Source organism: Oncorhynchus kisutch, linkage group LG7 (assembly GCF_002021735.2).
Source record: "Oncorhynchus kisutch isolate 150728-3 linkage group LG7, Okis_V2, whole genome shotgun sequence".
Classification (NCBI taxonomy): domain Eukaryota; kingdom Metazoa; phylum Chordata; class Actinopteri; order Salmoniformes; family Salmonidae; genus Oncorhynchus; species Oncorhynchus kisutch.
This window is the reverse complement of record NC_034180.2, coordinates 10,621,968-10,646,768: the sequence shown is the minus strand read 5'-3', so window position 1 is coordinate 10,646,768 and position 24,801 is coordinate 10,621,968. Positions and strand designations below refer to the sequence as shown.

Sequence of the window (24,801 nt, the reverse complement as noted above, 5' to 3'; positions counted from 1 at the left end):
CACCCTCGCTCGCCTCATGATCCCAACCCCCCAAAAAGTGTTTGTTTTCGGGACATTGTGACCATAAAAGTCTGTAATGTTTGGAAAAAGTGAAGGTGTGAATACATTCCGATTGCTCTGTAGATGGGCCAATTGGCCAGTCCCCAACTTTATCCAAAGCTTTTTGCATGGCCCAGCATCTTTCCGTAGATACTTCTGAGGAATTCTGAAGGTTTCAGCAAAGGAATTTAGTTTTGCATTTGCAATGTACTTAATATAGACCAGGGTTCCCCAACTGGTGTGATTTGATTTGGACCCCAAACTTTTCTGAACAAAAAAAACAATTTTATTTTATTTTTTATTGTTGGACAGAAGACTGGAGAAACACAAGCAAATGAGTTCCATTTGATTCCCACGCAAAATAGGGAGATGTGCACTCATGCTATTGTGTTTTGCTTGCAATGGCATTACAGTATGCGTGAGTGATTTAAACGTCATAACATTCCTTCGAAGTCATATCGGAGGCATGATTAACGTATCCTTGTTGGTTCATTGACAGAAAGACATTGTATAGACAGCCTATTGCTGTGCTATAGTCTAAATATTTTGGGAAAGGGACAGACATTTAGTCTGGGGTTTGGTCTAATATCAGCATCTGATCTTTCTGCGAGTGACATAACCCCTCTTATGCTTTTGTAATCAATCCAATTTGGTTTGGTGTTACTTTGTTACTGCATGTTCTTACAAGTGAAATGAAAAGATACGTGTCCACTTCACCCCAATAGATTAAAATGAAACAACAGAAAGCCCATCACTGCCTGCACACCCCAGCTTGCCATCACAGCTAAATAACCTCTTAAAACTGATGAAGATGCGCAGAAAGAATGGATGGAGAGAAGCAGCTGAGTAGGTTCATGGCCAGCACAGGACCACCACATCTGGCTTCTTCAACTACAGGATCATCTGAGACCAGCCACCCAGACAGCTGATGAAACTGAGGGGTATTTATGTCTGTAATAAAGCCCTTTTGTGAGGGAAAAACTCATTCTGATTGGCTGGGCCTGGCTCTCCAGTGGGCGGGCCTATGCACTCCAATGCCCATCCATGGCTGAACCCCTGTCCAGTCATGTGAAATCCATAGATTAGGGCCTAATGCATTTATTTCAATTGACTGATTTCCTTAAATGAACTGTAATTCAGTAAAATCGTTGACATTGTTGCATGTTGGGTTTATATTTTTGTTCAGTATTTATTTTCACTTATTTGCCCAGTAGGCTAGCACAATTTTGGTTTCATGTATAGGTATGAAAATAAACACAACTGAACAATTAGCTATTTAGAGCATTTCCCCAAAATGCATGTCCTGTTTTTGGCTTCATAGACGATAACATTTGTAGGTTGAAACAAATGTGCGTTGTCATGCAGTGACAGAACAGACTTAATTGATAATGCAAGTCATTAATGATGACTTAGTTGGACTAACCTTTTTGAATTTGCTGTTGGCCTAATTCATCTGCCTGTATTCCTAATCCCTACCTGCCTCTGGTCTAATGAATTTCCACCTCTCACTGTATCATTCTTGCTTGTCCATCTTCCTCAATTAAAATAAGTTATTCATACAGATCAATCTTGCTGGCAAAACGTCATTAAATATTGGCAGAATATTTAGCTATAGCGTGGATTTAGGGATGTTAAAAACATTTTTTTATTTTTATATATCTATATCTATATGTATATATATATAACGAGCATTCACTTACTGCGTAGGCAATACAATAATATCAGAGACAAGCTGGCCCGGGAAAAGATTTGTGCGAGCCGAACCCTCGTTGGCTAGTATGTTACAATCAATAATCTCGTAACTATCTTTGTTGACCTAGTACATTTTTCAATATTCTCCAAACAGCCTCGTTCATTTGATACAATGTTTCAATATTCTCAGGGCCACCTTGTTGATAAAATGCTTCAATATTCGCAGAATGTTTCTTCCCTTCCCTGGCGAACAAGGAAGACAGTCAAATACAGTAATGAGTGGGAAACGCAGAGACACCGTCTTCTTCACTGTTTTGGCGTTCCACAAGGGTGGCTTTATATAGCCTACAGTAGGGGGGTGGCCATGCACAATATATCCTACCTACCGTTTCTAAAGATCTGAGTGCCAGTTATGATTTTCATATACTCATTTTAGGCTACCTAACTGTGCCCCGAAATGTCTATGGGCACATAAAGGGAAAAAAGTCTATAGCTGCCAACTGAACATAGGCGCTGTCCATTCAGCACCACACCACGGAGTTCCACTATGACCACCTGTCCGGAGGCGCTGTCCATTCAGCACCACACCACGGAGTTCCACTATGACCACCTGTCCGGAAGCGCAGTCCATTCAGCAGTGCTGAATCATGTGTAGATTTTCCTTTTGTATTTCGTGAGTTTCGTCATTATTTGGTCGAGTTGTTTTTCTTCATGCATCCCTTTCGAACGGTAGGCCTGGATCGGCTTAAGTCCTCCTGATGTATGCATTTTATTTCAATACATGTGTAGAATGTATCTGTCATAGTTTTCCTTCCCTGTCAACTGTTTTATGCATCGGTTGCTTTCACATTGATATTTAAAGTCGGCCTTGTTGTTATTTGATAGCGTGCGTGGCGTTCCAAAAGTAAATTAGTCAATTTAAGATGAGGTTGTGTAGCTAACCTTGTACACACCGTTCCACGAACCTTTAAACCTTATATTGAGGTGGTAATTAATGGCTTAAGACATTTTTGTTTGTTTTTGCTGTTCTCCAAAATACAATTTTAGTGTTTTTAAATTGTGTAGAACTGCAGTAGCCCTAAATGAGCTTCAATTTACCCAAAACTCCGTGGAAGCTTTGAAATCACCCCAACCCACCTCACCCCACTTTGCCATTCCCTAGGTTTAGCTGAACTGACGCCACTACTATATTTATATGATATATATTTATATATATATATATTTATATTTAAGCTGTTCGCGCCTCTCCTTTATAGCCAAATGTGTTACGCTCTGCGTCTGCGCACATTTCGTCAGACCCTTTTCGTAGTTATGAAACTTCTAAACTCAGGTTTTGTAATCGAGACGCGCTGGCCAATCAAGGCACTGAGATGCCGTTCACGTGATCGCATTTTTACGTAACAAACGGCTGTAGTAGACCTGTATGTTGCCAAGTCTCTACTGGCACATAAGCTAGACACGTTGTAGGTTATAGCAATGGCTAAACACATTTTTTAAATAGATTTATAATAACCGGAACTCATTGTATGCCGATCATCTATCCTACAATGTCGGTCCAACACCCGGAAGGAGAGGACGCCGTCGAAGAAAGAAAAATATTCTTCATTGAGCCAGAATACGACTGGGACGAGGAGCAGGACAATGTCGACAACCACATACTTATTTTACAAAAAGCCGATGCACTGGCATCAGAAAACCGTCTCAAAGAAGCCATCTATGTTTACTCGATGGCCTTGAGAGATGGTTCTGTAGGGCCGGAGCAGATGAACACTTTAGTGGATTGTATTCTGCGCAACTTTAAGAGAAAGCTGGAAATTGATGAGGCGCCTTCGGAACGAACGCCACATATTATTGATAACGCCGGGGAGGAGGACGTTTTTGACTGCCCGAAATGTCATAGATTTCTAGGCGAGCCCGTGACTATCGGCTGTGGACATTCGTACTGTAAAATATGTTTACAACACCAGCTACTCTCCAAATGCAAGCTGTGTAGCGAGGTAGGAGGCAGGCCGAGGGAGCTTAAAACGAATGTGATTCTATTCGGACTGTTGGAAAAGTGGTTTCCCGAGGAGTTGAAAAGGTCTAGAGCTATTAGTGAAATTGAAGACCTGTCTAGAAGGAAACATTTCGAGGAGGCCGTATCACTAGCAACAGATGTGATTGAATCTGGTGAGTGGGGGAGGAAAGGCTTGTGGAGACCACCAGTCACTTCGCATCCTTGTTTTATATGCTATGATGAGACCTTTAGGATACCTGTTAAAGCATGAAAACAAAGTGTTATTTTAGTCATTCCCTATTACTATTTGTGGTCTTTATTATCGAAGAGTAGGGAAGGGGAGTTCCACTGACCAATATTAAGGGTACCCGCTTGTCATGTGTTTGACTGTAGGTCCTTTGGCTACGTTTACAGGCAGCCCAATTCTCATCCCTTTTTTTCACTAATTGATCTTTTGACCAATCAAATCAGAAAAAGATCTGATGTGGTCAAATGACCAATTAGTGAAAAAAAATGTCAGAATTGGGTAACCTGCGAGAACGCAGCCTTTGTGCCACTGATGTAACCCTTGTGCCACCCTGTTACGAAATGTCGTAAATTGGGCATGCGCACAAGCAGCGAGTTTCATAAGGCAGGTTGTGAGATCGTGCTGGGTTTGCCAAACAATCATTTTATAACGTTTGGTCCCCTCTCAAATATTTCCCGAAGTCCGAAAAATATACTAAAAAAGGCTAAATGTGCTGCCCAATCAAGGCATGGCGATGCAGTACACGTGATTGCATTTCCACGGAACAAACGTGTTTATACCTGTATGTTGCCAAGTCTCTACTGGTACATAAGACACTGAAAAGTAAAAGTGCAGAGTGTGTCAATGCAATACAAATTGACAGCACGGACGTCTATAGTCATTGCTGTAGGCTATGTCTAGATTCCTTAAATTAATAGATTACTTGAGGTTTTAATGACACCAGACATACAATTAGTTATACTTAAAACATAAATACCTAAGAGTTTCCTGAAAGTTGTCATTCAGTCTCCTAAATATTTTATTAAAGTAATGTGAATAATTTATGGTTAATAAGTAATGGGCAGTCACTAACATCTTGGTACTTGATATTAATTGTTTTATTATGTGTTGTTACAGCATTCAACCCACAGTCCATTTAATGTTAACAATGATAGTTTAAAAAAAAAACGTGATTATTTTGTAACAAACGAATTGAAACCGAACCTGCCTCAAAATCTCCTTGACAGCCATTGGCCTTGTTTGATGGTTCAGCTTCTCGGAAAGTAATTTATTCTTGGAAAATAATTCTAAAATCGATCAGATCAACAGTTACAGATACTAACCAAGGCAATGCTCTCCATAATGTGAAGGCCTTCTCCGGAATTTGAATGGCACCTATACGAGCAGTATGCTTTGCACAATAACATGCTACATGGAGAAAAAAATTGGCAAACAATCTCTTGTAATGTTGACCTCACAATTAGACCAAAGTATGCAGAGGTTGTTTCTTTAGAATATGTTTTTTTATATATATATATACAGTGGGGCAAAAAAGTATTTAGTCAGCCACCAATTGTGCAAGTTCTCCCACTTAAAAAGATTAGAGGCCTGTAATTTTCAACTATGACAGACAAAATGAGAAAGAAAAAAAATCCAGAAAATCACATTGTAGGATTTTTAATGAATTTATTTGCAAATTATGGTGGAAAATAAGTATTTGGTCAATAACAAAAGTTTATCTCAATACTTTTTATATATACCCTTTGTTGGCAATGACAGAGGTCAAACATTTTCTGTAAGTCTTCACAAGGTTTTCACACACTGTTGCTGGTATTTTGTCCCATTCCTCCATGCAGATCTCCTCTAGAGCAGTGATGTTTTGGGGCTGTTGCTGGGCAACACGGACTTTCAACTCCCTCCAAAGATTTTCTATGGGGTTGAGATCTGGAGACTGGCTAGGTCACTCCAGGACCTTGAAATGCTTCTTACGAAGCCACTCCTTCGTTGCCTGGGCGGTGTGTTTGGGATCATTGTCATGCTGAACGACCCAGCCACGTTTCATCTTCAATGGCCCCATTCATTCTTTCCTTTACACGGATCAGTCGTCCTTGTCCCTTTGCAGAAAAACAGCCCCAAAGCATGATGTTTCCACCCCCATGCTTCACAGTAGGTATGATGTTCTTTGGATGCAACTCAGCATTCTTTTTCCTCCAAACACGACGAGTTGAGTTTTTACCAAAAAGTTATATTTTGGTTTCATCTGACCATATGACATTCTCCCAATCTTCTTCTGGATCATTCAAATGCTCTCTAGCAAACTTCAGACGGACCTGGACATGTACTGGCTTAAGCAGGGGGACACGTCTGGCACTGCAGGATTTGAGTCCCTGGCGGCGTAGTGTGTTACTGATGGTAGGCTTTGTTACTTTGGTCCCAGCTCTCTGCAGGTCATTCACTAGGTCCCCCCATGTGGTTCTGGGATTTTTGCTCACCGTTCTTGTGATCCTTTTGACCCCACGGGGTAAGATCTTGCGTGGAGCCCCAGATCGAGGGAGATTATCAGTGGTCTTGTATGTCTTCCATTTCCTAATAATTGCTCCTACAGTTGATTTCTTCAAACCAAGCTGCCTACCTATTGCAGATTCAGTTTTCCCAGCCTGGTGCAGGTCTACAATTTTGTTTCTGGTGTCCTTTGACAGATCTTTGTTCTTGGCCATAGTGGAGTTTGGAGTGTGACTGTTTGAGGTTGTGAACAGGTGTATTTTATACTGATAACAAGTTCAAACAGGTGCCATTAATACAGGTAATGAGTGGAGGACAGAGGAGCCTCTTAAAGAAGAAGTTACAGGTCTGTGAGAGCCAGAAATCTTGCTTGTTTGTAGGTGACCAAATACTTATTTTCCACCATAATTTGCCAATAAATTCATTAAAAATCCTACAATGTGATTTCCAGAATTTTTTTCTCTCATTTTGTCTGTCATAGTTGAAGTGTACCTATGATGAAAATTACAGGCCTCTCATCTTTTTAAGTGGGAGAACTTGCACAATTGGTGGCTGACTAAATACTTTTTTGCCCCACTGTGTATGTATGTGTGTATATATATATATATTATTGTAATATACACAGTATGCTATTGTAAACATAAGCACAACAGAAGCTATAGCCTGCACAGCATATCAAACAAGCAAGACACACAGGCAAACATTTGCTAAACAGGAAACAGACTGCTGGCTATTCGTATTTGTAGCCTCAGCCATGTTATGTCACCTCCAAGACCCTTGTCCCTCTGTCACTGAAGATAACTCATCAAGCTGCACAGGCTCCCATCTCTCTTGACATTAAACCCATCTCACTTGTTAATAAAGGATTTACAAATTATACATTGGCCAATGACAAATATATGAGCACTTATTGCGTATAAGTGTAGCCTAAAGCTACTTTCTTTGATTTGCGTCTAATTGAGCGCAAAGAACATGGTTAGGTCTGGAGGTGGAATGTTATGCCAGTATCTTTCAACATTGTTTAAGGCGGAAATGTTGGCAACTGTGGGACACTGTAGCAAGTGTAAGAGCCCATAGCCAGTGTGGCACTTTGGGTCAGCTAAGGACTTTGCCTAGGTGACTTTGGTTTTGGGGCCCACATGCTTGTGGCACAGTCAGTCACTGCCGCAGAGCGGCAAGAACCAGACTAGAGGTGTCACCGCTATGACATCACTGTCTCTGTCTGAGGCTTGCTGAGCTAGCCAAGCCTGAAGCACATAAGCTAATATGGAGTAATCCCGCTTGTCGTGAAGTGAATCACACAGTCATTATTGAAATATGTCTTTTCCCCCACGCAACGGAAAACCCACCGGGGTGCATGTCAATAGTCTAAAGGGGCTTAGTTTTCTAGACCTTGTCCTTCCTCTGTACTGGTCGACAAAGACATGATAGGTTAAAGAAAACCAGACAGTGTCTCCTGTCCGGGGGTCATGCTGGACTGGAGACGGTGTGGGTGAAGGAAAGGAGACTGGGAGAGGAACTATGGAGATACAACCCTTGTGTGTTTTGGAGACATGTCACCTCTAGCCGCAGGCTCAGAATCACAGAGGCCCATCTTGCACCAAAAGACCGCAAACAAGATGCCATAGTGTCTCTTGTCTTGCCAGCAACTCACATGATTTTGAACATTTATCATAGAAGACCAGATAGGCCTAGTATATGACCTCCGCTGAAAGCTGGGCAGCTTAACCTGGTCTACAGTGAATTCCCTGTGTTCATTTAGGCAAGTCAGTGAAGAACAAATTCTTATTTTCAATGATGGCCTAGGAACAGTAGGTTAACTGCCTTGTTCAGGGGAAGAATGACAGATTTGTACCATGTCAGCTCTGGGATTCAATCTTGCAACCTTTCGGTTACTAGTCCAACACTCTAACCACTACGCTATGCTGCTGCCCCAATGGCTGGATTACTGACATGCTACGCAGGGTATATGCCCAGGGTTCCCGATTGGGGTCCCTGTTGACAGTGTTTGAGCATAAGAACACAGAAATAGCCATTGCAAAATGCATAGCATCGCAGGAAATTAGCTTCACACTGCAAAAGTTTTTCCAGACCTCCCTGGTCTGATGAAACCAAGATGGAACTCTTTGACCTGAATGCCAATAGTCACGCCTGGAGGAAACCAGGGACGGGCACTGTATACCTGGCCAATACCATCCCTTACGATGAAGCATGGTGGTGGCAGCATCATGCTGTGGGAATGTTTTTCAGCGGCAGGGACTGGGAGACTAGTCAGGATTGAGGGAAAGATGAACAGAGCATATTACAGATAGATTCTTGATGCTCCAGAGTGCTCAGGACTTCAGAATGGGGTAAAGGTTCACCTTCCAACAGGATAACGACCCTAAGCACACAGCCAAGACAACAAGTGGCTACGGGATAAGTCTCAATGTCCTTGGCTCAACCAGAGCCCAGATTTGAACCTGATCAAACATCTCTGGAGAGACCTGAAAATAGCTGTGCAGCAATGCACTGCATCCAAACCTGATAGAGCTTGAGAGGATCTGCATAAAATAATGGTTTCGAGGCTGTAATCACTGCCAAAGGTTCTTCAACAAAGTACTGTGTAAAGGGTCTGAATACTTATGTACATTTGCAAAAATGTCTAAACCTGTTTTTGCTTTGTCATTATGGGGTATTGTGTGTAGATGGGGGGGGGGGGTGCCTTCACTATCTCCTGGTTTTAATGTCTATAGGTCTTCATGTCATGTGTTTGACATGAACCGTTTTATGGATGTAGTCTAAGCTTTCATTCCGTCATAATTTGCTATTATGTTGAATGTATGCAATTCTCATTACACTGATATTTCACCCTGGAGTTATGGTCATCTTTGGTTTTTTGTAAATCAAATAATCTGTCTCTCCTCCTTTATTCTTCCATCCTTTATTCCAGATCCTGGGGATGAGGCGGTGCGGTGGTCACGGGTCAAGGCCTACACCGGGCTCCTGCAGTACCGATTGGCCCTGGAGGACGCTGAACTCTGTCTTAGCTCCACCCACTCTGCAGAGGTACTAATGCGGGAAACTGTGTGTTGAGTTCAGTAGGACACAAGTGGGGAAAAAATATAAAATAAAAAAATTGTAAATTAAAACAAATGTTATTGGAAGTTAAGTTTGCTGAGGCCTACTTCATTCACTTGTCAGCTCCCCCAGCGCTATAATTATCCTTAGTCCTTACCAGGCACCTTGGGGCACTTTGAAACAGTTCAAGTCTAAAGCTCCGGTTATATCCGCCACACTTTACTACACCGTGTGAGGCGTCATGGAGGGAAAGTGGAGGCTGATTAGAGGCTCAGCCAGGTGTTAGTACGTCTAAATGGGTTAACAGGCCATCTTGAATATGAACCGGTAGGATATATTCTAGGATATCTTAGCGCTATTAACAGCATTGTTCACCATGTCCTCTAATTCTATTTTTCAGTCTTGATCAATTCTAATAGAATATTACTGTATAACCTTCTATACCTTTAGACATTTTGTCTGTATCAAAGGTTGATTTGTTTTTTTCCTTTTACATAACCTTTTTTGATTGAGCGTTCAGAGCCTCTCATTTGGGAGATGTGCATTTGTTTGTTACACATTTGGTCACACTTCATGTTTACTGTACCTTGAGCTGTTTTAAATGGTCCAATGCCAGATGTTTTTATCTTAATATCAAATCATTTCTGGGTAACAATTAAGAACGTTACTGTGATCGTTTTCAATTTAAAATGGTCCAAAAAAATACATTCTTAGCAAGGAGAAAGCAATAATTTTGCCAAGACTGTCTGGGAGTGGTCTGAGTGGGGAGGGGAAAAACTAGCTGTTATTGGTAGAGAGGTTTGGAACTTGCTTTGTTATTGGTCTATTAACTCATTTACCGCCTAGTGATGTCACCAGGCAGGCCAAAACTCCATCTCACCAAAGGCTGAAATTTCAGGCGGTATTTTCAAACAGCTCTTATTGCCCTTTTAGTGGATCACAATTTTCATAATTTCACAGTATTATTCCAAACTCAGTGTGGAAATATACAGTGGGGTCTGAAATTATTGATACCCTTGATAAAGATGAGCAATAATGACTGTATAAAATAATGAAAATACTTAGCTATATTGTATGTGCCAAAAAATTTGTAAATTATAATATTTTATACTAATTGTCACGTTGTTTAAATGATTGGAGACGGGTGCAGGAGTACGTAAAAGTGGGTTTTAATACTCCACCCAAAAACACAACATGCCATGAAATGGGACGAAGCCCAAAACAAACACGTGTACAAAAACACAGGGATGTAAACCCAAACAAAAGAGCGAGATTAAACCTCTAATAAATACACGGGACGAGACCCGTAATAACAATACACGGGACGAGACCCGTAATAACAATACGCGGGACGAGACCCGTAATAACAATACGCGGGACGAGACCCGTAATAACAATACACGGGACGAGACCCGTAATAACAATACGCGGGACGAGACCCGTAATAACAATACGCGGGACGAGACCCGTAATAACAACACGCGGGACGAGACCCGTAATAATAACACGCGGGACGAGACCCGTAATAACAATACAAGAATAACGAGTACACAATACACGCAGTACGAAAGCCGAAACCACAAAGCACAGGTACTCACAAGACCAATGTGGAAAAAAATAACCGACAAGACAATGGTGAACAGAGGGCACATGTATACAATTGGCAGTCTGGGGAAATGGGAGCCAGGTGTGCGTAATGAAACAACAGTTCGGTGACGCCTAGAAGGCCGGTGACGTAGACCTCCCGAGTTGGTGCACGGAATGAGCAGCAGTACCGGGGGAATCCGTGAGGCTAATGCAATTGCTTAGAGAAAGAGATTTTGTTTTAACAAATCATATTTCTCAAAAAGGTAACGGTCACAATTATTGAGACCCCTAAATAACCTTATAAATAAAGTAGTCAAAGTTCAGTATTTGGTCCCATATTTCTAGCGCGCAAAGATTATGTCAAGCTTGTGACTCAACGAACTTGTTGGATGCATTTGCAGTTAGTTTTGGTTGTGTTTCAGATGATTTTGTACCCTGTAGAAACAAATGGTAAAAAGTGTATTGTGTCATTTTGGAAGGACTTTTATTGTAAATAAGAATATAATAAGTTTCTAAACCCTTCTACATTAATGTGGATGACAGATAACCCTGAATGAATTGTGAATAATGACGAGTGTGAAAGTTACAGAGGGTCAAAGATCATACCCACAAGGCATGCTAAATCTCCCCTGTTCTTCTTAATGGTGAGAGGTTAGTTGAAGAGGTGGAAATATATAGTTGGGGATAAACAGAAAGGCCCAAGCTAGTAGCCACACAGGGTACACCTTTTATTTCAATTTGTATTTCGCATAACTGCTGATTTTGTTGGTAATGTGTAATTTAGTAAACTAGGCTAGAGCAAGAGTCATGCCTCCCCTAGAGAGGAAGACAAACAGGTTCAGGACCAAAAGGGGTTAGGAATTTTTGCAATGTATGTTAATCCTATCCAGTGAAGCCTGAAAGAAACTGAATTGATGTTGAGTGATTCAGGTCAATGTTGACTCATGTTGTCAGGCTACCTGCATTGTGTTCTAACTAGGGTCCCTTCTCTCTCTGTCTCTCTCTCTCTCTCTCTCTCTTGTCACTCTCTCTCTCATCTCTCTACCGTTCTCTCTAGCGGTTCACCCTCTGGTTGTCGCTCAAATACAGTATTGTCCAGTTTAAATGCAGCGACGTAACCTATCTCTCCCTCTCTCCACTGGAAGTCTTGTGCTCTTTATAACCTCCCCGTCCCCCCTGTCTCACACTCTCTCTCTCTCTCCCAGGGTTTCTACTGGAAGGCCAAGGTGCTCCAGGACATGGGCCAGGTTGACGACTCGTTGCAGGTTTTCCTCCACTGTCTGGCCCTGGACGAGGACTTCACCCTGGCCAAACGAGAGGTGGAAAATGTGAGAGAAGGAGTTGGAGGGAGAGTGGTGGTGGTGTTGTTGAAGTAATTTGCTTTGGGACTTGACTTGAGTGCAAGAAAGCAAGGAGATATTGCATCTTCTCAATGCCTTTCCTTGAGCCAAACCACCTCTGTGTGTATCAGTGATAGACCCCCCCCCCCCCCCCCCCCCCCGATCCTGGGAACATGAACCCTTATAATCTCTAGGCCTATCACTAATTGCAGTGCCTAAGTTTATACTTGTGTAAATACTGTTGTTGTTTTTTTATCTCCAGGAATGTTTGAAGTCTAGACCCCTTTAGCGCCATAGTCCGTTTCATAAGGAGCCAGGCGCTCTCGGAGTTCTCCCTTTTTTGTCTTACTTAAGCCAAGCGTTTCCCAGCACTGATTTGCCTACCATCCATGAAAAGGAACACTGTGCATTCCTTCGCTGATAGCCTAGCGTCGGCTAGCTAGGTTATTATCCTCGGCATTGGCCTAATGGAATTAAGTCGTAAGGCGCTTGCGTGAGAGATGGAACATATTGGGCCGACAGCGGCCTTAAATTAGTGGCTAAATCACATTCCTTGCAGAGAAAAGCAGCTGTTTTTTTTAGCGGGTGACGGAAAACGTGGTGACAACGATTCGCCGCGAGCTATGCTTCCGCGATTAATCACCTGTCAGACTGAGTTGAAGTTCAGAGCGCAGTGAGCATATTTCTTTTTCGTAGTACACCCTGCTGAATAAGTGTTGGAATGGGCATAGTTATGCCTATCCATCGCTTTGACACTCTTTTTTTGGTGACGTTTATTTTCCTAATACCTCTGTATCTGTTCGGTATGTGCTATGAAAGGACTTGGCGACAGTTGGGGCTTTATGGTATTCATTACAATTGAATCCCCACGACGAAGAAGTCTTGGGGTAGCGGTTATTTATGCTGTAGTCACTAATTACTATCGTGTCTCAGTTAAAATAAAGTGTTAAAAATCTACCCCCCCCCCCCAACACAACATCCCAGCGAAGACTCCATGTTTTTGAGGTTTTACTTCCCAGTGGGTCAGCCCTCGTGACTCTCCCCTCCTGTCATGTTCATCCCAAATGGCACCCTTTCCGTTTTGACCAGAGACCTACGGGGACTTTGGTCTATGGACTCTGGTCAAAAGTAGTGCGCTATGTAGGGCGCGGGGTGTAATTCAGTACTGTGACGAAGCAGGGTGACATAAGTCACAGACGCCGTGGACCGTTGTCCGATCACCATCGCTGACAGGGTCTCCCAGGCTGCGTTAAATGTTAGGGTAATACTCTGGGTTGTGAGAAAGTAGGCCCGCGTTTCTTTGGTCGCGTCGTTGATGTGTGGATTTGCATTCTTGTTGTTTCACTCTGTTAGAGGAACTTTGATTGATATGAGTATAGTTGAATGCAAATGGCTTCTCTTTCTGCTCAAGAAGGGTGTTGTCTGAAACCTGCTCTCGAGGTTTGATGGGAAAGAGCTATATGGGATTTGTCTGTGTGTGATGTTTGTGTTTGGGTGCCTCAGCAAAGGTGTGTTTCTGTTTTCTTTAACTCGTATAATACAGTGAGTAGCCTACATCACAAGGTCCTAAAACATCTCCCTTTTAAATGCTGATGTAAACATAAATTCTCTGTCATGTGATCCTGGATGGGCACCAAGGTTAGCAGATACAAAGGTGGACATGTTGTGTGTCTTGGAGTACAGCGGAATGGATGTGAATTAGATAGATTTATATGGATTGGAGCGGGGCCCGGGTTGTTCGTCAGCGTCTAATAACACGTAAATGGACTCTGAGAGAGCGAAAGAAGGTGAAAACACAGAAGATAAAAGGGAGAAGGAGAAGATACAGGGCCGAGAGGAGGAAATGAAACGTTGATATATATAGGAGGAGAGTGATTGGGTGGAAGGAGAGTGACCGAGCTGGTGCAACAACAAACACGTGTTTCTTTCCTACAAGTCAACTTTACTGCAGATTTAACGTCAATCATGTTATTGTGAAGCCAAAGGCATATTTCCACAAGTACATTTTTCTAGACAAGTACATTTTTCTAGATCTAAATCCACATTGTTGCCAGGAAGGCAGACTTGGCCAGTGGTCACTCCCAGTCTTGGCCAGCCACTTTTCTGCATTTAAGTGAACTTTGCTCCTGTTCTGCCATTTTTGTCTGATTTAAATGTTAAAATAAAAAAAATAAAAAATATCCAGTTGACTGCTCTTATGGCAATGTGTACCACAGATACTGTGCGACCTGCTGTCTCCGGCCGGCGAGAACGTGAAGGTGGGTCTGAGGGAGACGGCGCAGAGCACATCGCCTCGCCTTCGTAGTAAGATTTCGGTAGCGGATGCCGAGGCCAGAGCCCAACAGCATCAGGCCGAAGCCAAACACTCTGCCCTGCACCAAGTCCAGGCTCGCACCTCCTCGGCACACCCTAGCACCGACGCACAGCACGAGGTACGCTAACTGGACAGTGTGCTTGATACAGCCCTGTAGGCCGTCGTTGTAAATAAGAATTTGTTCTTAACTGACTTGCCTAGTTAAATAAAAGGAAAAATAAATAAAAAGCCCTGAACCACTAGGGTGCCTTCAAAGTTTCCAAAGTCAATATGTTTTGATATTTTTTAGGTGTTTGTTCAGTTAAAATGCATCAACAATGTCTAACACTCCTTTTAACGTTCTAATTCTCTCTCTCTCTCTCTCTCTCTCTCTTTCTCGCTTCTCCTCCCCCTCCTTCTCTCTTTCCGTACCAGAAGCCGGGTCGCTCAGGGAGCCTGGAGCGTTCGGGCCTCGGCCGCGCTCACTCGATGCGAGCCCACGGGCCGGGGCCGGGCGGCGTGGATGAGGGTCTTAAACGCGTCTGCTCCGCACCCCAGCTGGGGGACCAGGAGAAAGGCGTGCTGCTGAAGCGGAAGCTGACGTTCTCCGAGGGTGGACCCCACGTCGTCTACAGCCACGGGAGCAAGCACAAGAAACAAGGAGGTAGGAATCAAGACTGCTGCTAGTATGTCGTAATTAGAAAGGGAGTAGTTTAGCTCAGGGATCGTCAACTGGTTTCAGCCGTGGAACGTTTTCTTTTCTTGAGCGGATGGTCGGGGGGGGCCCCAAATTGTAGACGGCAAATTGACCGCAAGGAGCCCAAATGGATATAGTGTCTGACTAAAGCTGACTATTTCAAACCTTGCTTACATTTGTATATGATCATGTTTTTTGGGGGGTGGGGGGTCTCAGAAAACTTTGAGGACCATATACACCCACCCGCGGGCCAAATAAAACCAGCCGCGGCCCAAATTCAGCCGCCAGTTGTGGAACCCCTGGTTTAGCTGGAGTGCTGGCTCTTTATATTGTTTTAAATGGGATTATTCCTGGGTGAAAGCAGCTAAAATATGCATTCCCTCTATATCAGTGGCAGAGCCGCAACCGCCACAGTACCAATTAGCAACGGTCCCATTAGCCATTGCCAGGTACCTTTGCTGTGTCTGTGTTTGTATGCGTCTGTCTGCGTGTGAAGTGCTTGACATTCTCCTGTCGCTTCCTCTGTAGTGGCCTGTGGTGCGTCGAGCCAGGGAGCCTCAGCCCGAGCTCACAGAGTCGTACCCAGAGACCTACTGGACCCCAACGACCTGGAGTGTTCCCTCTGCTTTAGATTGTTCTACGAGCCAGTGACCGCGCCGTGCGGTCACACCTTCTGTAAAAACTGTCTGGAGCGCTGTCTGGACCACACTCCCCAGTGTCCTCTCTGCAAGGAGAGTCTCAAAGAGGTAAGAGGACACTACCACCAACCACCACCAACTCAAATGGCATCCTATTCCCTATATAGTACACTATTTTTGACCAGGGCCAATAGGGCTCTGGTCAAAAGCAGTGCGCTAAATAGGGAACATGGTGCCATTTGGGACAAGGCCTAAGACAATTAACTTGGGGAAGACCTCTTCTTAAATGACATGTCCTCAAAAAGAAAACCTTAATCTTCTCCCCCCCCCCCCCCCCAGTATCTGGCAGCCAGGAAGTACACAGTCACCAGTGTGCTGGACCGAGTGATAAAGCAGTACCTGTCTAAGGAGCAGTCGGAACGGCAGAGGACTCACCTGGAGGAGACCCAAGAGCTCGCAGAGTTAGTTGTCCTCCCGACATATCATTCTGTCGTAAAATGAACCTAGAATGTCCATTCTGGTAGTTGTACTGCTATGGCTTCTGCCTTCTCTCTGAACCCTTGTCTTTCTTTCTCCCTGGTTGTCCTACTTTTAATTTTTTTAAACATGAAAACGAAAAACATGCAAAACACACACAGCAGACCGGTTCACCTAATGTTAAGCACTGACTGTTCGAATGAATTCTGTTGATCTATTTTTACATCATCTTTGGAATGCATATGTCACATTTGAATCACTTCACTTGTGAGAGATGCTCGAGTGTCTTAGCATCATTCTTAACTCTCTCTCTTTCTCCGCCAGCCTGATGAAGAAGGTGCCCATCTTTGTGTGCACCATGGCCTACCCGACCGTGCCGTGTCCCCTGCACGTCTTCGAACCGCGCTACCGTCTCATGATCCGCCGCTGCATGGAGGCCGGCACGCGCCAGTTTGGGATGTGCATCAACGACGCTCAGAAAGGGTAGGCACAGTGGTAGGCACAGTGGCACCCGATACAAGCACCTAGGCCAGCACGCACACATTTGCACATAAAACACTCACCATTCTGCTGCGCACTAATGTGTCACTGTCTGTCACCTCACCCGAGAGAGACAGACAGACAGACAGAGGAATTCTGAAAATACTAGCTAATAGGATTTTGACTGAATATCAAATCCAACTTTGAAGCATCCTCCTGATGGGGAAATAAAACGATTTAAGCATATATATGCTAATATTTACATTTTTCAAGATGCCTTGGGCAACTATACCTTCTCACAAATGAGTTGAATGCTGACGTTTGACTTGACTATGCAATGGCCCTGTGAAAGTTCTCTTTTTCCCCAAAAATGACATACCCAAATCTAACTGCCTGTAGCTCAGGACCTGAAGCAAGGATATGCATAGTCTTGATACCATTTGAAAGGAAACACTTTGTGGAAATGTGAAATTAATATAGGGGAATATAACACATTAGATCTGGTAAATGATAATACAAAGAAAAAAACATGCATTTTCTCCCCAAAAAAAGTTGTTCCATCATCTTTGAAATGCAAGAGAAAGTTAATTATATGACTTAGGATTCTAGGCGCAATTTAGATTTTGGCCACTAGACGGCAGTAGTGTATGTGCAAAGTTTTAGACTGATCTAATGATCCATTGCATTACTGTTCAAAATGTTGTATCAAGTCTGCCCAAATATGCCTAATTGGTTTATTGATACATTTCCAAGTACATAACTATGCACTTTTTAGCTCAAAGAATAGCATGGTATTCTTTCACTGTAATAGCTCATGTAAATTGGACAGTGCAGTTAGATTAACATGTATTTAAACTTTCTGCCCCGTATCAGATATGTCTATTTCCTAGGAAATGTTCTTGTTACTTACAACATCATGCTAATCACATTAGCACACGTTAGCTCACTGATCCTGTAGAGGTTAAACAAAATAGGCCATTGACCAATCACTGTAATTGACTGCTCACAATGAGCCGGTAACTTTTCACAATGCTTTGAATGGCTGTCTGATTTGACTCTGCAACGACCATATGCAATATATTTGTGGTGTTCTTTAGCTCAGTTGGTGGAGCATGGGGCTTGCAACGCCAGGATATTTGGTTTGATTCCTGGGACCACTCATACGTAAAATGTATGCAGGCATGATTAAGTCGCTTTTCATGAAAGCGCCTGCTAAATGGAAATATGCAACTTTAATAATAATAATTAAAGCGCTGCTCTGCCTTAACAACAATATCAACAAGGCAGGTCCTACAGGCCCTGGTTTTGTCGCACCTGAACTACAAAGAGGGACCTGGAAAAAAATTGCAGTTGGCTCAGAACAGGGCAACACGGGCCGGGCCCTTAAAAGTACACGGAGAGCTAACGTTAATGACATGCATGTCAATCTCTCCTGGCTCAAAGTGGAAGAGAGATTGACTTCCTCATTACTTGTTTTTGTAAGAGGTGTTGACAAGCTGAAGCTACCGAGCTGTCTGTTTAAAATACTCGCACACAGCTCAGACACCCATGCATACCCCACAAGACAAGCCACCAGAGGTCTCTTCACAATCCCCAAGTCCCAGAACAGACTATGGGAGGCACATAGTACTACATAGAGCCATGTCTACATGGAACTCTAATCCACATCAGGTAACTGATGCAAGCAGTAGAATCAGATTTAAAAAGCAGGTAACAATACACCTTATGGAACATCGGGGACTGTGAAGAGACACAAACATAAGGCACACACACATGATAACATACGCACTATACACACACATGATAACATACGCACTATACACACACATGATAACATACGCACTATACACACACATGATAACATACGCACTATACACACACATGATAACATACGCACTATACACACACATGATAACATACGCACTATACACACACATGATAACATACGCACTATACACACACATGATAACATACGCACTATACACACACATGATAACATACGCACTATACACACACATGATAACATACGCACTATACACACACATGATAACATACGCACTATACACACACATGATAACATACGCACTATACACACACATGGATTTTGCATTGTAGATATGTGGTAGTGGAGTATGGGCATGAAGGCACGCACTTAGTGTGTTGTGAATTCTGTAATGAATGTATTGTAATCTTTTTTTTAAATTAGAACTTCCTTAATTTTGCCAGACCCCAGGAAGGGTAGCTGCTGCCTTGGCAGCAGGTAATGTGGATCCATAATAAATGCACATTTAGAAATAAAGACCATTTGCAAAATCACCTTCAAATGACTATATGATTACAACAAACAAAGATTCAGAATGTTCCCGTTTCAGTTTTGTGGACTACGGCTGTATGCTGATCATCCGGAGTGTCCACTTCCTCCCAGACGGGCGTTCCGTGGTGGACACCGTCGGAGGGAAGAGGTTCCGGGTGCTGACCCGCGGGATGATGGACGGGTACTGCATCGCCGACATCAAGTACCTGGAGGATACCAAGGTAAGAACCCATGTTCTCTTACCCCAAAATACTGTTTGGGAGGTTTTTATTATATGGAGAGTTTCTGTTCTTTGTATTTTTTGGATATATATATATATATATATTTGGTTAGATTTTTATTTGTAAAGAAAGGATGACAATATAATACTAAATTATACAATAAAAAACAAAAGCATAGAGAAAATTACATTTGAATCCATTTTCCATTGGTGTGAATACCTCTAACTCCCACTCACAACTTTAGCACAGCTTGAATTAGCCGAATATTTTAATTTGTATAATCTACTTTTTAGTCCATTGTTCACCCTTTGATTTAAAAGGTCTCATGTAAAAACAAACTTGTTTTTTAGTTTATCAGAGGCCATCTGTTAATGGATTATGGTAGTGTGGTGTTCTGGCGAATGCTACACTGTGATCTATATAGTTTTCATTTTCACGTGACAACCCTGCTTTCAAACCTAATGTCCCTCGTGTATGGTTAAGATAAATTGATTGATTGATTGACAGGTGAGCGACAGCGAGGAGTTGACACAGCTGCAGCAGCTGCACGACGCCGTTTACGAACAAGCGCACACCTGGTTCCAGAACCTCAACAACCGCTTCAGCCACCAGATCCTTCAGCACTTCGGCGCCATGCCCGAAAGAGAGCCCGACATCCAGGTGAGCTGAGACCCAGATCTCTTCCCCCGGCATATAGTGTTCCCCCTCCCCTTCTCCAGGGTCGTTCATTAGGGCATACTGTAGCAAAAGAATTTGCAGCAGAATATTAATATGATTGTTTCTTATGGGATAAGTTCAGTTAGTCCCTTGCTGTTTCAGGCTTTCCTCCAGTGTCACTCCCTTGGCAATATAATCTATTTCTATGGTTGCTCCACTGCTCTAGAAGAGATCATTGTGGGTAATTCTTAACTCATCCTCTGGAGGAAGGTGTTATGTCACTATCCTCCAGAGTGTCCTTACAACATCCCCTCACCCTCTATACCACACACACACACACACACACACACAACATTGGATGCGCAATATCCAATGGAGGCATAGCATTTTGATGGAATGTTCCAGTGGCTTGCGAAAGTATTCACCCCCCTTGGCATTTGTCCTATTTTGTTGCCTTACCAACCTGGAATTAAAAATAAAATAAAAAATGTGTGGGGGGGGGGGGGGGTGTTGTATGATTTGATTTACATAACATGCCTACCACTTTGAAGATGCCCATTCTTCAAGGCAAATCCGCTCCAGCTTCTTCAAGTTGGATGAGTTCCACTGGTGTACAGTAATCTTTAAGTCGTACCACAGATTCTCAATTGGATTGAGGTCTGGGCTTTGACGAGGCCATTCCAAGACATTTAAATGTTTCCCCTTAAACCACTCGAGTGTTGCTTTAGCATTATGCTTAGGGCCATTGTAATTTTGTTCTTTAAGCAATGGCTTTTTTTCTGGCCACTCTTCCATAAAGCCCAGCTCTGTGGAGTGTACGGCTTAAAGTGGTCCTATGGACAGATACTAAAATCTCCGCTGTGGAGCTTTGCAGCTCCTTCAGGGTTATCCTTGGTCTCTTTGTTGCCTCTCTGATTAATGCCCTCCTTGCCTGGTCTTTGAGTTTTGGTGGGTGGCCCTCTCCTGGCAGGTTTGTTGTGGTGCCATATTCGTTCCATTTTTTTAATAATAGATTTAATTGTGCTCTGTGGGATGTTCAAAGTTTCAGATATTTTTTAGAACCGAACCCTGACCTGTACTTCCCCACAACTTTGTCCCTGACCTGTTTGGAGAGCTCCTTGGTCTTCATGGTGCCGCTTGCTTAGTGGTGTTGCAGACTCTGGGGCCTTTCAGAACAGGTCTGAGATCATGTGACACTTAGATTGGGGCGGCAGGGTGGCAGGGGCGGCAGGGTAGCCTGGTGGTTAGAGTGTTGGACTAGTAACCGGAAGGTTGCAAGTTCAAACCCCCGAGCTGACAAGGTACAAATCTGTCGTTCTGCCCCTGAACAGGCAGTAACCCACTGTTCCTAGGCCGTCATTGAAAATAAGAATTTGTTCTTAACTGACTTGCCTAGTTAAATAAAGGTAAAATAAAAAATAACAGGTGGACTTTATTTAACTAATTATGGGACTTCGGAAGGTTTTATTTTTTATTTATTTTACCTTTATTTAACCAGGTAGGCAAGTTGAGAACAAGTTCTCATTTACAATTGCGACCTGGCCAAGATAAAGCAAAGCAGTTCGACAGATAAAACGACACAGAGTTACACATGGAGTAAAAACAAACATACAGTCAATAATGCAGTATAAACAAGTCTATATACAATGTGAGCAAATGAGGTGAGAAGGGAGGTAAAGGCAAAAAAGGCCATGATGGCAAAGTAAATACAATATAGCAAGTAAAATACTGGAATGGTAGTTTTGCAATGGAAGAATGTGCAAAGTAGAAATAAAAATAATGGGGTGCAAAGGAGCAAAATAAATAAATAAATTAAAATTAAATACAGTTGGGAAAGAGGTAGTTGTTTGGGCTAAATTATAGGTGGGCTATGTACAGGTGCAGTAATCTGTGAGCTGCTCTGACAGTTGGTGCTTAAAGCTAGTGAGGGAGATAAGTGTTTCCAGTTTCAGAGATTTTTGTAGTTCGTTCCAGTCATTGGCAGCAGAGAACTGGAAGGAGAGGCGGCCAAAGAAAGAATTGGTTTTGGGGGTGACTAGAGAGATATACCTGCTGGAGCGTGTGCTACAGGTGGGAGATGCTATGGTGACCAGCGAGCTGAGATAAGGGGGGACTTTACCTAGCAGGGTCTTGTAGATGATATGGAGCCAGTGGGTTTGGCGACGAGTATGAAGCGAGGGCCAGCCAACGAGAGCGTACAGGTCGCAATGGTGGGTAATTGGTTGCACCAGATCTTTTTTAGGGGCTTCATAGCAAAGGGGTGAATACATATGCACGCACCACTTTTCATTCAACAAGTAATTTTTTTCACTTCACCAATTTGGGCTATTTTGTGTATGTCCATTACATGAAATCCAAATTAAAATATATTTAAATTACAGGTTGTAATGCAACAAAATAGGAAAAATGCCAAGTGGGATGAATACTTTTGCATGGAGATACTAGGATTAATGATGAGTGTCCGGGGATGGACCATAGTCAAGATTAGATTACATTTCCGCTGCTTGTGTTTGTGTGTGTTCCTAAATATACATGTTTTGTCATACCCGTGGCATATGGTCTCAGCTTTCAGACAATCAGGATTAAGGGCTCGAACCACCCAGTTTATTATAAACAACATGTAACTCTGACACCGCAACATCCAATAAGTGGCAGATTAGGTTGAGGCTGCTTTGGATGCAAGCCAATTCACCACGTCAGTCATTTATCTGAGATACTTGGCTCAAATTATAGAACAACTCATTTAAGATGCCGACTCTGAATGAGTTACGACTATCTTGTAGATCTGAAGCGTCTCCATCATACCTGTCTGACGCAAGGCACGTACTGAACTCCGGCTGACTCGCTAGCCTCTACTCTCAAGTTCCTTTACAGATCTGAAATGACTGAATAGGTGTATCCAATATGGCAATTATTCCACCTAGTCTTTCAAATGGCAAGGTGAAGTCATGATGATACTGTTTAATCCTATCCCTTAAAGCCTTTTTGAAGTCTTCTGTGGCCCAGTAAAAAACAAAACAATAGCCAACAAGCCATTCTCTGTCCATTGTCAACCCATTGTTTTAGGTGAGTGATATCATGTTTCTGGTCAGTGATATCCTCTCCTCCTCTCCTCCAGGCGACTCCCAACGGTCCGGCTTGCTGCTGGTGGCTGCTGGCCGTGCTGCCCATCGACCCTCGCTACCAGCTGTCGGTGCTTTCCATGACCACGCTGCGCGAACGCCTGGTCAAGATCCAGCACATCCTCTCCTACCTGCAGAGCATCCCCAACGAGTAGAAGAGTAGAGCTCCACCCGACCACAACTACTTCGGACATCCTGGTTCCGACACCATGTACCTCCATACCAGATCAAACAACCGAATCCTAGGTCTCCATGCATCGGAATTCGCTCTTCAGTGCTGCCACAAGACATCCATGAGACGTCAATGAGACATCTCCCTGAGAAGGCAGAATCACACAGCACTTCTGAGACACCAGCAAGATCCCAGTCACATAAGCAGCTAGCTTTAGCAGCACTACAACTACCACACACCAGCTAGCTACATCGACGAGAAGCCACAGACTGCTGAGGTGATCGGCCGAATTCTAAGAACTGGTCCTCCTCTCTCTCGCTGTCTCTCTCTCTCTGTCTGTCTCTCTGTCTGTGTGATGTTGGTGAAAACAAAAAAAAAGGCCTTTCTGTCTATACTCAACAGTGGCACCAGCCACCCTCAACACCTGCTACTGTCAGCTTGGTTACCAGAGAGAGAAAGAAAGGGAGAGAGAGATTGGTGAAGAGATGTCTCCATTGCCTTGTCTGCTCAAGACTACCCATGCAGCCTCGCTGTCTCGATTCGGCCACTGTTGATGGTAGAAGGGAGTGTGTATGTGTGTGTGTTTGTTTCTATGGGTGGGCCGTGCTTCTGTGCAAATCCCAAATGCTGAAATTGAGTCAGACAGAGAGAGGGGGTTGGGTGGATGAATTGTAGAAGGTTGGTGGTAACAAATGGAGGGAGGGGGTTACTTAGAATTGCTTACTACAAAGCCCAACAAGTGGGATGGTGTAGCCTTCCAACAACAAAAACAAAAGTGTGAATCTTACTCTTCTGAGCAGTAAGACCCTCTGTCACTTCAGAGTCTACTAAATGCACATCTTCCTTCACCGCTGCCACCGAGCAGCAGTGGACCCTGGTGAAAAAGAGAGCTTCCCCCTTTTTATTATTATTAATGTCTCCAAGTTTGTACTTTTTCATCCATTTTTTGTTTTCTTCCAAGACTTCAGAAAGAAAACCCTTTTTGGCAGCCATTTTGTCCGGTCTGTAGTATAGCTACAGATGTGGGACTGTGGTCTCGCAACGCTCCCAACTGCTGTTCTCTTAACCGTTTTTTTTTTGTTGCTGAAAACGAGGCATAACTCCCCCAAAAATCCAGACTTCCAATAATACGTTACTCTGTGGTTTTGTTGTCGTTTCTCAGTGGATAACGTAACCTCTTGAATCCCGACAGCTTAGTCTTTGATTTTGCGTTAGGGATGTTTCCCATTCCGAGTTATCGATTCTTGAGAAACCTCAAAGTCATCCATGTGACTCGAGTGTTGTATTTCCTGTCTCTCTCAAAAGTTCCAACTTCCTGTTTAAATTCAATGTAAACTGAAGTCATTTTTAAGGACAGATATTTAAATATATATTTTGACAGTATGTTTGTATGTACAAAATCACAAAAGGGGAACTTGCAATATTTTGACGCAGTTTTCTGTGTTCCGCACTGCAAGGGTTAAAGGTCACCCTGTTGTCAAGTAAAAAGCAGTCGCCTGCCTTTTGT

The 24,801-nt window shown here is 43.1% G+C and overlaps 1 protein-coding gene across 2 annotated transcripts; it reads left to right on the top strand.

The window, feature by feature from the left end:
- Window positions 1-3,072: 3,072 nt before the first annotated feature.
- Window positions 3,073-24,801, top strand: LOC109894182 (LON peptidase N-terminal domain and RING finger protein 1-like). 2 transcript variants are annotated; one of them, XM_020487453.2, is made up of 11 exons: window positions 3,073-3,900; window positions 9,169-9,284; window positions 12,089-12,211; window positions 14,440-14,655; window positions 14,952-15,180; window positions 15,742-15,959; window positions 16,191-16,312; window positions 16,653-16,811; window positions 19,181-19,343; window positions 19,851-20,003; window positions 23,119-24,801. In XM_020487453.2, exons 1-11 carry the CDS (start codon window positions 3,258-3,260, stop codon window positions 23,275-23,277), a joined length of 2,301 nt encoding a protein of 766 aa, XP_020343042.1. In that variant the 5' UTR covers window positions 3,073-3,257; the 3' UTR covers window positions 23,278-24,801. The 2 variants fall into 2 exon arrangements, with proteins under 2 accessions (XP_020343042.1, XP_020343043.1); XM_020487454.2 differs by having other exon boundaries at window positions 3,135-3,900; window positions 14,955-15,180.